Source organism: Carcharhinus amblyrhynchos, chromosome 3, assembly GCF_965287045.1.
Source record: "Carcharhinus amblyrhynchos chromosome 3, sCarAmb.v2.hapA, whole genome shotgun sequence".
Taxonomy (NCBI): domain Eukaryota; kingdom Metazoa; phylum Chordata; class Chondrichthyes; order Carcharhiniformes; family Carcharhinidae; genus Carcharhinus; species Carcharhinus amblyrhynchos.
Genome location: NC_137326.1, coordinates 35,581,562 through 35,594,405, shown reverse-complemented (window position 1 = coordinate 35,594,405; position 12,844 = coordinate 35,581,562). Strand labels below are relative to the sequence as shown.

The 12,844-nt window shown below is 38.8% G+C and overlaps 1 protein-coding gene across 6 annotated transcripts in view; it reads left to right on the top strand.

Annotated features, from left to right (window-relative positions):
- prickle2b (prickle homolog 2b) overlaps nucleotides 1-10,000 on the top strand; it is a 281,903-nt gene extending 271,903 nt beyond the window's left edge. For all 6 annotated transcript variants that reach the window (XM_080183206.1, XM_080183199.1, XM_080183190.1 and 3 more), the window contains 2 exons: nucleotides 6,096-6,950; nucleotides 8,528-10,000. In XM_080183206.1, coding sequence (XP_080039332.1) covers nucleotides 6,096-6,950; nucleotides 8,528-9,399 — 1,727 coding nt within the window. In that variant the 3' untranslated portion in view covers nucleotides 9,400-10,000. The remainder of the gene's footprint in view (nucleotides 1-6,095; nucleotides 6,951-8,527) is intronic.
- Nucleotides 10,001-12,844: the final 2,844 nt, after the last annotated feature.

Sequence of the window (12,844 nt, the reverse complement as noted above, 5' to 3'; positions counted from 1 at the left end):
ATGCCTGTGATTTTGTTCCTCCTATATTATTTATGCATCCCACTGTAGTTATGTTATCTAGTTGCATAGCTGTTAGGTGTACAAAAAGCTTTAAAGGCAAAGAAAGTAGCTTTCAGTTTCAAGTAATTAATGTCACTTTTTTCTGCTCATGCCTTCTCTTCAGCATTCCATCTTTCTCCAACGTGTGTGGGGTACCATTGGATACATCCCATCCTAAATCATTGCTTGTGATGTGTACTGTTGATCCTTTATCACTGGTGCTGACTGTAGTTGACACCAAGTTAGCTCATCATATGCTGCAAGGGAAAGAATCACTTTCTATCAAAATACCTTTTTGTTGTCTTTCAAAATCCATTTTGTTTCCTTTTCGAGCACCATATTGTACACCATAGAAAAGCAGCCACCAATTTGCCAATCACAGAGGAAACTATTTGCATTGATGGTTGATGTGAGGCCAACAACATATTTCCTCTGATTTTTCTTCAGTGAGCCTTATTTTCATTGTGGAGTTCAGGATATAGCTTAAAAAAGTAACACTGTGTACTGGGTCAAGTATAGATCTATATGGGTGCATGACAGAACCAAAGGCAGACAGTATCATGGCTGTTTCTCTGACTGCATCAGATTGCTCCCTATTTTGCTTTGCCAACAAGGAAGGTATCATCTTTCTATACCAGTGCAGTATGGTGATCTTTGTTCCTCATAATTGCAAATAGTGGTGTAGCTCAACCCATTTGGTAAGGCTCTAAATTGCCATTTTATCTCTTTCCATCTGAATTTTAGGTATTTTCTCTGTCATCTTGCAATTGGTATTGTTCTATTAAGGCCATGAAACAGCCATTGGTAAGCTCTTGTACAGCAATGTCTAAATTGTCCATTTTAAAATGATAGTATTTTCTATGTTTAGGCAGATTTAAAGATCTAGAATCATGTGATAGCCACCTTTTTCCCGCTGAGTGAAAATACTTGATACATAGGCTGAAATGTTGCAGCCATTCATGCCAGTGGGATTTTACCATTCCTGCTGCAGTGAACAGAAATTTGACTAGGAGCCAAGTCCTCTGACTTCACTGCAGTGGGAGCATGGTATGAACAGTTGGTAAAATCTTGCCCTGAGTCTCCATGCTCGAGCATAATCTTTTCAAACACATCTTTGTATTGAAAGTCTAAATTTTTTTTCATAAACAGCTTTTATTTCTTCACTGTTCAATTTGTAAAGTAGAGGTATAAAATTTGCTCAACTGAGCCATTTAATTGTAATTCATATCCAGAATCAATGTTTAAAATGATTTGACCCAGTGTTCTTTTTTCCAGCATCTTTGTGGCTGCTCTGTCGACCTCTGATATGCTCAATTTCAGTTGCAACATGAAAATAAGACCGCGTTCTTTTACCTACTTGAGATGCCTCAGTACAGGCTGTTGAGGTTGAAAGTTTTTCTGGCTCAGCTGGAGTTTGTCTGCCAGCTGATGGGTGGCAGGTGGTTTCTGCAGTTGTTTCATGGGGAATCTTTGTACCTGTCCATGGCTGTTCTGCAGATACTTTGACTGGTTGAAAAGATGTTTGTCCCTTAAAAAAGCCTGTGGTTCTTTCCCCTTGGATGGGACCTTGCTATTTCTGATGAGAAAATGCCTGCTTGCAATACTGCAATATATGTTGTAACATGCTTTGAACTGAGTGCAGTTCCTCATCATATGTTCCTTGTCCATTTCTTTCACAGTCCTACTGAGATAACCTCCAAAGGGCCATTGTGCAGATCAGTCATGATAATGAATGGCAGAGCAGGCTGAAGGGACCAATTTGGCTTACTCCTGCTCCTAATTCTTACATTCGCACATGTTATCTTTAAACTCTGTTTGCACCATGTGTGTATCTCAAGCTGTGATCAGACTTTATTAGATTATTCCTGAGCTGGTTCAGCTCGAAGCTTGCATTGGCTAGTAGAACAACAGCATCCAGTTCTGTTTCACTAAGCGAGCCATCATTTGTAGATTTCAAGAATGCTGTGACCAACCACCCCCACCCCCGCCCCTCACCCCTCGCCCCCCGCCCCCCGCCCCCCTTTACAATGGGCCTTCACCACCTCTGAAGTTCCATGTCCAAATTGTGGACTGAGTGATTCTGGTTTTCCCAAATGAAGTGATTCATTCACCTTTGGGCATACTAGATTACAACGACCTGACCTGAGGTACTTCTAGCATGTTTCTAAAATGTACATCTCCTCCAGGGGACTTGTTTTAAATACTCTCATTCTCCACACTTTCATCACTCAGTGGATCTCCCTCCTCAGAGGTGGACACAAATCCCAATGTGAAACCGATTGACTGTTTTTCATGCTGTTTTGTAGTTTCGTCACCAACAGCTGATTGCTTTTCCATGGATGGTCCATTTTTGATCAGAGGAGTACTGTCAGAATCTGGATCTGGACTGCTCCACTTGAGGTCGTGAATGTAACCCAATCCGTCATGCAAACCAGCCTCTCATTCATTGATTCTGCCTACATTTCCCACTGCCTCAGCAAAACAGCCTGCATAACTAAGGACCCCGCACACCCTGGACATTCTCCCTTCCACCTTCTTCCTTCAGGAAAAAGATACGAAAGTCTGAGGTCACATACCAACTGACTCAAGAACAGCTTCTTCCCTGCTGCTATCAGACTTTTGAATGGACCTACATTGCATTAAGCTGACCTTTCTCTACACTCCAGCTATGACTGTAATACTATATTCTGCATTCCCTTGTTTCCTTCTCTATGAATGGTATGTTTTATCTGTATAGCATGGAAGAAACAATACTTTTCACTGTATGTTAATACATGTGACAATAAATCAAATCAAAATTGAGGGTATGAATCAATCATACTCATAATCAGTGCTTTCATATTCCTGTTTAACATACTCATCATAGGAGATTGAGTCACAGTATTGCTCATAATGAAGTCTTCATGCAGGCCTGCTTGAATGTGGCGAGTTCTTGTCCAATGCGACTGATTATGCCATTTGCACCCCCTACTGCCACTGCCACAGTTATTCGCACATAAAATTTCAACCATAGTTTTTCAACAGCTGCTTTTTCTCTTTTGGCTCCAAGAAAATTGCCCCAACATTCCATACGAGAGTCAATGAAAGGGATTTCTGTCTCTCAGAGTTCTTGGGTCTGGCAGCTTTGACTTTAGGTTTCTCACCTGTCTCCATAGGACTGGCTGTTGTGGTGTCCTTTTGTTTCCCTGAGCCAGCACGTGCTGGCCCACCTTGGGGCCTGCACTTAATGTTGCTTGCTGACGTATTGCCGCAGGGTCAGGCTTGCTGTGACTGAGTTGTAATAATATCACTGGAACCCTCGAACTCTGCTTTTTATATAGCTTTTATCTCTCCATCTTTCAGAAACAACACCTCCCAATTATTAACAATATAGCAATGTTTTTCACAAATACTTTGGATGAATTTCTTCACATTAATTGCGCTGACTTAACATGATAGGTTTTGCACGTCAAGGACGAATTGGTTGCACACACCAAACAGGATCTCATCATTACAAAATAAAAATATATTATTAATCATAATATTTGAAAAAAAAGTTGACATTTTATCCTAAGTACAAAACACAAATTTGAATTTTAAAAAATGCCAGTAGTTTTGCTTTTCTGCAGATGGAAGTTTTCAAAGTTTAATTATTAGTGTCATAAATAGACTTACATTAACATTGCAATGAAGTTCCTGTGAAAGTCCCCTGGGAAAGCAAATCAAAAAAAAAATTGCATTAACGGGGCAAAGACAAAAGGCAAATGGGATGAGAGTAAATAGCTCTAATATAGAGCTACTATCATCACATTGGATCTGAAAGTTTTCAGATTCTGGGAAAATATTCATTTTTAAACTAGATATTTAAAATTTATTTAATTGTGTCTTATTATATTGTTTTTGTATGATTTAATAATTATTAAAGTATTATGCCACTTGTATCTTCTGAGCTGTCCAGCATCAGTTTTGGGGTGTACCCCAAAGATACTTGGAACTTCCCAGGCAAGGGTTTGCATGGCAATTGCCCAAAACTCATTTTCTCTGGGCAATTGCCCTATCCTGGGACTTATCTGAAAATGTGATCTAAATTGCAAACTTTGGATGGTTCCGGCTATGTTACATGAATAGGTACCCAGAAAAAGTTAGAAGAATTAAAACTTCCTCTAATCCTGGGTAACTGTTGTAAGGACAGACCAGCCCCATCCCAAGGGGCTCTGCCACACCCCAACCCCTGAAGGGGCACCATCCTCCCTCAGTGGAACTCCCCGACTCCCAATGGGATTGTCCCCATCCCCCAACACCAATGTCCAACCCCTTCCTCCAATGTCCGACATGACCTGACCAGAACCTGCCCCATCTTACACAACTGTACCCCACTAATGTCTGACCACCTCATGTCTACCCTCCCCCACCCCTTGAACACCCCCCACCCCTCCCCTGCTCCTCCTGATGTCCAGCAACACGTAATAATAGACTAGAAAACCCATTAAGACTACTAGATGACTATTCTGTTGGCTGAAACAAAAAAAGAGTCTGCATTTCTGTACAGCCTTTCCAAGCAATGAACATTGTAGTCACTTTTATTATGATGGAAGTAATTAAACCTGGTTGGTGCATCGTCTACATGCAAAATTATAACGAAGGACTCTTTAAATTTAGAATCATAGTGAAGATCTACAGTGAAGAAGGAGGCCATTCGGCCCACCAGGTCTGCACCGACCACACTCCCATCCATGCCTTACCCCTATAACCCCACATATTTACCCTGTTAGTTCCCCTGACACTAAGGGGCAATTTAGCATGGCCAATCCTCCTAACCCACACATCTTTGGACTGTGGAGGAAACCAGAGCACCCAGAGGAAACTCACACAACGCAAGGAGAATGTGCAAACTCCACGCAGACAGTGACCCATGCTGGGAATTGAACCCATGTCCCTGGCCATGTGAGGCAACAGTGCTAACCACTGTGCCACCGCGCTGCTCATAATACAAAAAAGCTATAGAAATGGAAGGTTGAGCCATTTCTTTGGATTCAGTAATGTTGCATTCAATGGTTTACCATATCACATAATTTTACTACAAATCAAAATGTTCATAATATTGGGAGTGCATTAAGAATATTGCATAAATCTGTATTGGTCATATGCTTTTCATAGTTCCAGTAGACTTATTGAAAAGATAATCGACTAATGCAATATGAAATCTGTAAATCTGTCCAGATGCCTACCAATTCGATACGATTTTTGTACAAACCTATACAGATTTACTCTCTGAAAAATCTATACAGGCAATTTAGATTTCCTAGAAATTGAATAGTCAGTAAAAGAGCCACATCGGCCAAGAATGTCTCAGACTCAATCTCTGGCTTGTGCTGGGTTACAGCGAGGGTGATATAATTGACAACATTGCCCTTAGGTTAGGGAAGAGAAAACTCATCCAGGGCTGCCTCTCTTGAATATTATCTAATGATTCTTTCAAGAATTGTGAAATGTGAACGTGGCTTCTGGGTGGGGACTGGACCAGACTTTACTGTGAGAAAAATAGTCATAACATATGCTGACTGTCAAGTCTTACACATAAATAATGGTGACAGAGTGCAGAAAGGCAGTTATGCATGTAGAACCATATTCTATGAAGACGTCAAAGCTTCCAGGGAAGTAGAACAGTGATAGGTAGAAATTACTATATGAAACAGAATTGAAGAATGGCTTTATGCAAATCTTGCATGCTAAGATTTCTTTTGCCTTTTAATTCTGATTATTCAATTGTGTGTATTTTGGAACTTGATTAATATAGTAGAAACTACATTTTATCACAAAAGGAATATTAAAGTAATATAGTTTATAAAGTGAATCACAAAGAATCAGAATTGTGTTCACAGTTCTTTATTTCTCACAATTGTAAACTTTTTACTAGACACGTTATTAGTTGTGCATGTCCTCACAATTGCATTATTCATGTAATTCAATTATGTGATCAAGCAAATAATGTAAGCAGGTTAAAAATTCAAAATTGATGTTAGCTTTGTACAAACCTTAGGTAGTGATCCAATGAAGATTTTCTTTATTTTATTAAGGTATTGACCAAGGACAGATGACATATGATGGTCAACACTGGCATGCTACAGAATTGTGTTTCTGCTGTGCACGTTGCAAGAAGTCATTACTTGGACGACCTTTCCTACCAAAACAAGGACAGATATTTTGTTCCAGATCCTGCAGCATTGGGGAAGATCCCAATGGCTCTGACTCTTCAGACTCTGCCTTTCAAAGTGCACGATCAAGAGAATCCCGACGCAGTGCTAGAATAGGTAGGAACAGCAGTAAAGTAGAAGATAAAGGCCTAAGACCAACTATTTCACAAGCGGCAATGAACAGGTATTCTACAGATATTGATCCACTTTCTCAACAAATGGATATGCTAAGTCTTGCTGGTCAAGCAGCCAGTTTGAACAAAGAAACACTTTGGAAAACCAGAGACGTCTACCAATATGATGATGATTCTACAGAAAGGGCAAAGTATACAGAAAGACCTACTCAACCAATCAGTCAGTACAGTGTAAGGAATGAATTTAATCCAACACAGTGCATAAGCAATCAGACTGATATATGGGGGAAAGAATTCAATACAAAGAGAAGTTCAACTGCTGCCTTGAAAGATCATAGTGATAGTTTTATCCAAGAGGACAAAGAAGATTATTATCCTTCAGCAGTCAGAACTCAAGAAAGCTTTAGCAGTGCATCGAGCCATAGTATACCTGAATCTCGATCAAATCCAACTGTACAAGGATATGAGATGGAAAGAGAATTGATTTCTCATCAATGTCGAACCAGACATCCAATCAGTGCACTTAGTTTTACCGATCAACTCACCTTTCTTGAACAAACCCCAAGGGAATCAATAGAATCTCTTGCACTTTCAAATGCAACAGGTATAGTATATTTGTCATTAACTATTATTTAATATAAACCTGTTAGATAACCAAAGATAGCAAAAGTAGAAAGGCTAGTTCATATCCAAGCCACAGTGCTATCCTAGGTGCGATTTCCGATCCATGCTAAGTTTGGTTATCTCAGCTAAGATGGCTGGAAAAAGATCAGTTGCTACATTCTCCTGATGACTAGAGCATCATGACTAAATACTTCCTAACTCCCACAGCCTTATAATCTCCTGGAAGGGGCATATAAAATTAAGACAAATCTAAGATCCATAAGGAAACAATAAACACTGAAGAAAATGTTTACAGGCCTACTAGGGTGATGGAAACTAGCTCTGGAGATCTTTTCTTTTTATCCATTTGTGGGAATGGGTGTTTTTGGTTGGCCAGCATTTATTGCCCATCCTTAGTTGCTCTTGGAGGTAGTTGAGAATCAAGCACATTGTGTTTGATATTTGTTAATCCATTTACCTTTAATGGTGCAATTTCTATCCCAGTCAAAAACCAGTCTATATAACTGAAGTGGACCAGACATTTGAATACTAAGACAACAAGAGCAGGTTAGAGGTTGGACATCCTGCAACAATTAACTCAGCTCCTGACTCCCCAAAGCTTGTCCACTATCTACAAGACACAAATCAGAATCTGATGGAACACTGTTCACTTGCCTGGATGAGTGCAGCTCCACTCAAAAAGCTTGATAGCATCCAGGACAAAGCAGTCCAGTTGATTGGCATCCCATCCACCACCTTAAACATCCACCACTGTACACAGTGACAACATTGTGTACCATCTACAAGATGCACTGCAGCAACTCAGCAGGGTTCCTTCAGCAGCACCTTACAAACCCACAAGCTCTGTCATCCAGAAGGACTAGGGCAGCAGATGCGTAGAAATACAACAACCTTCGAATTCCCCTCTGAGTCACACACTGTCTTGACTTAGAAATATATCGTCGCCAGTCCTTCACTGTCAATAGATCTAAATCCTGGAATTCTCTTCCTAACACCATTGTGGGTTAGACTGTAGCAGTTCAACAAAGCACCCCTCCACCACCCTGTCAAGGCAGTTAGGGATGAGTAATAAGTGCTGGCCTAGCCAGCAATGCCCTTATCTCATGAACAAATAAATCCATTGATCCTCCCCAATCTGACAAACTAGAATTATCATTACTGCTACTGAAAATATATGTTTTGGAATTATACATTTCAAAATGTGAGTTCCCATCTGCCACTTTCTCAACACTGACAAAAAAAAAGCGGGAAGGAGAATGGTCACGCGACCTGACACTTTGCCACACCATTTTATCAGCCTCCTTACCTTCAAGAACATCCCCAAAGATCTCAGCAAATTCTGGCAAAGGAATACCAAGTCAACAAAGGAAGCCATTTTGGGCGTTCACATTTTAAAACTTGCTTAACATTAATTTGTCTTCTTTGGATTTTTGTCTTTATTTTCAGGAGGAGTTTCTTTTTTTCTCAAACACATTTGAGACTTGTTATATTTAATTTTAAGACCAGCTGTTCTTCATTGTTTTTTTAATCTTGCCAATAAATAATTATATTTTTCAGGAGCTTCTGTGGAAGGTGGTGCCAAACGCCAAGAGCATTTGTCCAGGTTTTCAATGCCTGACTTGAGCAAAGATTCTGGCATGAATGGATCAGAAAAACTTAGCAACATGGGTACACTTAACTCTTCTGCCAGATTTAGAAGCACAGAGTCCATTCGAAGCCTGAACTCTGCCCAGCAATACCAGGATCTGCAGCCACCTTTAGATAGACTCAGGCACCCTTTGCAGTATAGAGAACTATCTAGTCAAGGAAGACTGCCACCAGGATTTGACTGTCCAGATGGAGCCATTAGTAACAGAATGCAAACTAGTATGAATGCTAGAATTGCACCCATGAGTGAACGAACCCAGAGACGTATGCATAATCGGGAGAATAATTCTCGCCATCATCGCCACAGACCAAGGAGATCTAGAAGATCTCGTTCTGATAATGCTCTTCATCTAGCTTCAGACAAACGCTATCAAATGAGAGACAGGTCTCAGATGTTTTCAAGTGAAGATTATGAACAATTAATGATGCGAAGAAGAAGCAGGGATGCATTTGGAAATGGTCAATTGAGAGATCCATATGGTCGGTATCCTCGAACTGCCTCTGACCTTACGTTACAGAACCAAGTAGGTGACAAGTTGCTCAGACCTTATTTTAATGACCATGATGATTGGTGTTCTACCTGTTCTTCCTCATCAGAGTCTGAGGAAGAAGGATACTTCCTAGGGCAACCCATTCCACGCCCTGTTCAACTTCGCCCCATTACTAGTGATGAATTTATGTATGGTTATAGCTCACCTGTTCCTATATCATCCAACCTGAGTGGCAGGTATCAATCACATTACAGGAAGAGACAAAAAAGCAAGAACTGCATTATCTCATAACATTTTGCACAATTTATTTTCAGTAAGAATGTAAATTACAAAAAGTTGCACTCAAATTAATTATTAAGAAATTAACATTGGCAAAGGCAATATAACTTAATCAGTATTTAAAAATTCTTACAATATTCCTGAGTTAAATGAAGGGTTCTTTGCTTGCTTTTTTGGTTAAATTTTTTTTTTGTAATATAATATCATCTAATATACATTCTCCAGTTATAGTCACCGAATGAGTAGTGTACATTTTACTAGAATTTCATCTACATAGCTGTGAGCATGTTTACAACTTAAGATATTGTTTGTGTTCTTATATTGTGTACTGTATTTTTCCTTCCACTGCCACAGAAAGTTATATCAAGCTTAACAATCAATATGTTATACCAAACAAAGTTACAGAACTGCTTATCCTGTCGTGTTTTTAAATGCAAGTGTGTTGTAATTAAAATTGGAAATTCACTAAGTTAATTATATCTACTGTATATATCATGCAAATGGAGGATTTCTAAGAAAGTATTTTTATATTTTGTATTGTAAAAAGTGTTTTGAAGTAGTAGTCCATGCATGTTCACTTTATTTGTGTTGTTTTCAATGGAAATTTATTAAAATGTTGCATCCTTTAACGGAATGTTTTTTAATTCTTTTTGACTTAAAACATTTGAGTGTGTTTTCTACTGATCGCTATCGAAAAATTCATGCTTCTCATGAATGCTAATTTAAATCATAAACTTAGTGCAGCTATACAATTCATGCTGATCCAGCTTGATGAATTTTTTGTTCCTCATGAGAAATTGTGGTGCAAGAGAACCCATAATTATCTGTGAAGATGAGTGGCCAGGATGAGTTTTTCTTTACACATTCTCCTTTACACTTTAATCAAGAACTGGAAACCAATGTTCTAGCACTATTACAGAGAAATTGGGTGAAAAATTAAGTTGTAATATTACAGACATACAATTCTTTAACTGTAGGCTTTAATTGTAATCAGAAACAAGTATTGCATTAAAATGGTGTTCAACGTACTTAAACAGTGAAGCAATCTGAATGATTAGTTTTCCTACAGATTCTTTATCAGTGAGGGAATCAGCTTCAGAAATGGTTGACGGTGTTCTCTATGCTGCATTGACCCTACAATGCAGTCAGGCTGCTCTTATCAGAAAGCAGAGAGTAAAGGATAGCTTCCAGAATGTTCATAATTGAGACTTTGGAATCAAAAGTACAATATCTAAGTTTGCATCTGACACCAGTTAGAGAGTAGGAGAGCCATGGTTGTGGGGAATAGTCAATACTGAGAACTGTAAAAAAAATTACAAATTACAAACTTACAGAATGGATACATAATTGACAAGTGAATTTCAACATAGAGAAATATTAGGTATTACATTTTTGGTATAAAAAGTAAGACGGTCATATTATTTAGAAAATAAGAATCTAAATGGGGTAGCAAAACAAAGGGAACAGAGGACAAATACACAGCTCACTAAACGTGGTGACACAGGTTAGTAACGTTATTAACAAAAGCCCATAAAACCACTAGGATTTATTTCAGGAAAGATAGAATTGAAAAATAAAGTTATGCTAAACTCATATTGAACCTTGATCAGACCACACCTGGAGTGTTGTGTCCAGTACTGGTCAACATTTTATTAAAATAAAATGATAAAGAGACACTAGGGAGGGAGCAAAAATGTTTTACAGTGATGATACTGAAAATATGGGCGTATATCTCTCATGGGAACAAGCTTTTCTCTTGGAAAGGGAGAGCTGAGTGATGACCCTAATAGAGGTCATAGAATTATGAAAGGTTTTGATTGACTTGATACAGAGAGAATATTTCCACTTGTGGAGAAAAGCAAAACTAGAGGCAGTCAGCATAAGACAGCCACCAAAAATGTAAAAGGAAGTTCATGTTATGACCACAGCAGATGTTAACTGTTGAGCAAACAAAATTCCAGAGGGAAACCCTTCCTTGTTTATTCTGAAAACATGAAGAAAGCATACTAACCTTAGCAGCAAGACATTCAGTAACACTTTTGGGATTTTAAAACTTAAAAGTGAAAGGTTTATTAACAAGAAGAAAGAAACTTAAATACACAAGATCACAGTTACACAGTTAAAAATAGTCTTACAAAACACTCCCCCAAAAGATTCCCTACTTGGTCAGACCAACATGTTAACATGTTCCAGGTGACACTCCCTTATAAATGTTTAACTGTAAAAATCCTGTCATAAGAACCAAGGCAAAACTGCTATTGCTTTAATAAAGGTATATCACACAGACTCTCAAACTCACTTACATTATGCTGTGGAAATACAAGAAACATCAGAACAAGAATACGCTTTGCAGCCCAAGACTATTCTGGCTTGAATGGATGGGTAGTTCAAACTTGACCTCCCAGCCCAGAGCTGTTTCTAGGAGGTCTCTCCCATACAGTCAACACCAAATCAGCTCAACATATCTCCTTACGTATCCTTTTTCCTATCATCTTTGATCCCATTGTTTCTTCAACTTAACTTTTCCAAAACATAAAAAATGTTCATGCCTTTCCTGTTGTCTGCACTTACAGGATCAAATAAAATTTAATAATCTTTGCAAGCTGTAAATGCCCTTTGCTCCCCTTTGAAATGTGAAAGCTGAAAAAGCTAAGTCCCTCACTATCTCCTAGTGCAAACTTCTAGCCTTATTTACGTATAAAACCACTTGACCGTATCTTAATTACAAATGTATTAATTTAGCACTTTCACTCCTTTCATCCTTTAAACTTTTCCAGACAAATCTACACATACACAGCCTTCTTTACAGAATAACACAATGTTTCCCAAAAATATTTTTAAAAATAACATCCATTCTCACATTCAGATGAAACTTCTTTTATCAGGTGTGATTAAAGCAAAACATATAGATGCATTTAGGGGGAACACCAGGTAAGCATGTGTGGGAGCAAGAAATAAGAGGTTAAGCTGACAAATTTAGCTGAGGAAAGACAGGAGGTGACTGAAGTGAGGCTTAATTACCTGCATGAATTGGTTAGGCCAAATGGCATAAATCCTATGTACTATCCACTGTACTTTTTTCCAGGTAATATACATTTATTCCAATTTATTTTACAATAAGGTGTCCAATGAACTTCCCCAGAAACACATTTCAGGAAAGCACTTTCAAGTTATTTTCATCAATTGGAGGGATGCCGAGCTCCTTATCAGTCCACTGGGGGGATTAGGATAAGAAAAATGACCAATGACTGCATCAGGATCATGCAGTAGGTGCCAAAAAATCTAGGACCACAGAAAACCACTGAGAAACTCGGAATGTAGTACTTAATTCTTGGTCAGTTGTGGATACTGTCAATATTGAGGTTCAATGTAGGCCCCATCACCAGCTCTCCTGACTGGAGCTTTCCATGAGCTGTGAACCTGGAATAGCTGTAACCCACTCCACAGCAAGGCACAC